The sequence below is a fragment of the Blastomyces dermatitidis genome, assembly GCF_000003525.1.
Source record: "Blastomyces dermatitidis ER-3 genomic scaffold supercont1.10, whole genome shotgun sequence".
In the NCBI taxonomy this organism is placed as follows: domain Eukaryota; kingdom Fungi; phylum Ascomycota; class Eurotiomycetes; order Onygenales; family Ajellomycetaceae; genus Blastomyces; species Blastomyces dermatitidis.
Window position 1 is genome coordinate 357,796 of NW_025544783.1, and position 1,616 is coordinate 359,411.

Sequence of the window (1,616 nt, forward strand, 5' to 3'; positions counted from 1 at the left end):
GAAGAATTGGATAATTTAGAATAAAATTGAATAGTTTTAATCAATTTCTCTTCAAAAAATTGATTTATTTTTTGTCAGTTTTTCTCTCAAAAACTGTCATATCATCTGATTTACTATCAATTGATATCATACTTTTTCTCACTGTATCCTAAGAAAGAGATTGTAAAGATTTTATTGATTTATCTTAAAAATCAATTTTAGTTTATTAGATTCTCTTCAAAAATCTAACCTAGTTACTGAACTAGTGTGAAAAAAATCAGGTGTTTTATACACAAAAGTCTGCGATTCTTCTTTTGAAATAGTCTGATCAACTTTTCAATTGAAAACAGACTTAGAAACCTCTTAATTGAAACAGTCTGATCAACTTTTCAATTCAAAAGAGTTTAATAAATATCTCAATTGAATTAGTCTGACCAACTTTTCATTGAGTAAGAATAATGAGTTCAAAAGTACACTCAGTTGATGTGGAAAAAGATGCTTTCTCAAATGCTATTCCTGAGATTGAAATTCTGAAGAGAAGAAAGAAAGAAGAGATAGAGAAACAACAAGTTCTTGAAATACAGGAACTTGAAAAAGCAAGTAAAATTCTTGAAAAGCAGTGTCTGAGTGAGATGAATAAAGAAGTTCTGTTAATTCTTCATACTCAGACTAGACAACTACAGAAAGTGATCAAGTTCAAACTTGGAATTTCAAACACAGTTTAAAAAACTTTGAAAATTTCTAATATAATCACTGACTCTTCAGTTTGCTCTTCTTTCTTTTCTACTTCTTCTTCTTCTCTTTCTTTGAATCAGAAGAAAACATATGCTCAAGCAGCTGAATCTGCTGCCTCTAAACCTGCTATCTCTAAACCTGCTGTCTCAAAACCTGCTCAAAATCCTGAGAAAACTGAGAAGAATACTGCTCATGCCTCTATTCATAGAAAAGTGAAAAAGAAAATGCAAAAAGAGAAAAACTTTCAAATCTCCAGAAATAGAAGACTTATTCTCAAAGTCTCAAATCAGGACATTCTGCAAAGAAACAAGCTAAACTCAAATCTCATTTTCAGAATCAGAAATGAAATTAACCAGCAGTTCTTTTCTCAGTTGATGACTGATATTGAAGTTCAAAAACCAGTTATAGCTTCAATTGAATCATCATTCTTTGAAAACTTCATCATTCTGACTACAATGCCTGAATTCAGTGCTGAATTCCTTATTCAGAATGAGAATCTCTTGAAGTCAGCAGTAGAATCTTTGTTAAATATAACAATTCTATCTGAAAGAGATGAAAAGTGAGATAAATTCATTCTTCATAATATTTCAGTTGAAATTTTTGACTGTGAAGAAGAAATGCTACTTCTCAAAAATGAATTGAAAGAATACAACTCTATTCAACTGAGAAAGAAGCCTGTATGACTAAATTCAATTGAGTTCAGACAAAGCAGGAGAAATACCTCTGTTCTAGTATATATAAAAACACTTGAACAGTCAAAGATCTCTGAAGTAAGAGTAGCAGGTTTGAAAATGAGAGTTCATGAATACAAAGACTCAAGGATGAACCTCAAAGCTCAAACACAGTGTTCAAACTGTCAAAGATATGGACACTTTGCAATCTCATATTTTAGAGACTCAAAA

General features: G+C 30.6%; 1 protein-coding gene across 1 annotated transcript; it reads left to right on the plus strand.

The window, feature by feature from the left end:
• Positions 1-437: 437 nt before the first annotated feature.
• Positions 438-1,277, plus strand: BDCG_07873 (uncharacterized protein; the record flags this gene model as incomplete). The annotated part of the gene is made up of 2 exons (XM_045423649.1): positions 438-698; positions 795-1,277. 2 exons carry the CDS (start codon positions 438-440, stop codon positions 1,275-1,277), a joined length of 744 nt encoding a protein of 247 aa, XP_045272534.1.
• Positions 1,278-1,616: the final 339 nt, after the last annotated feature.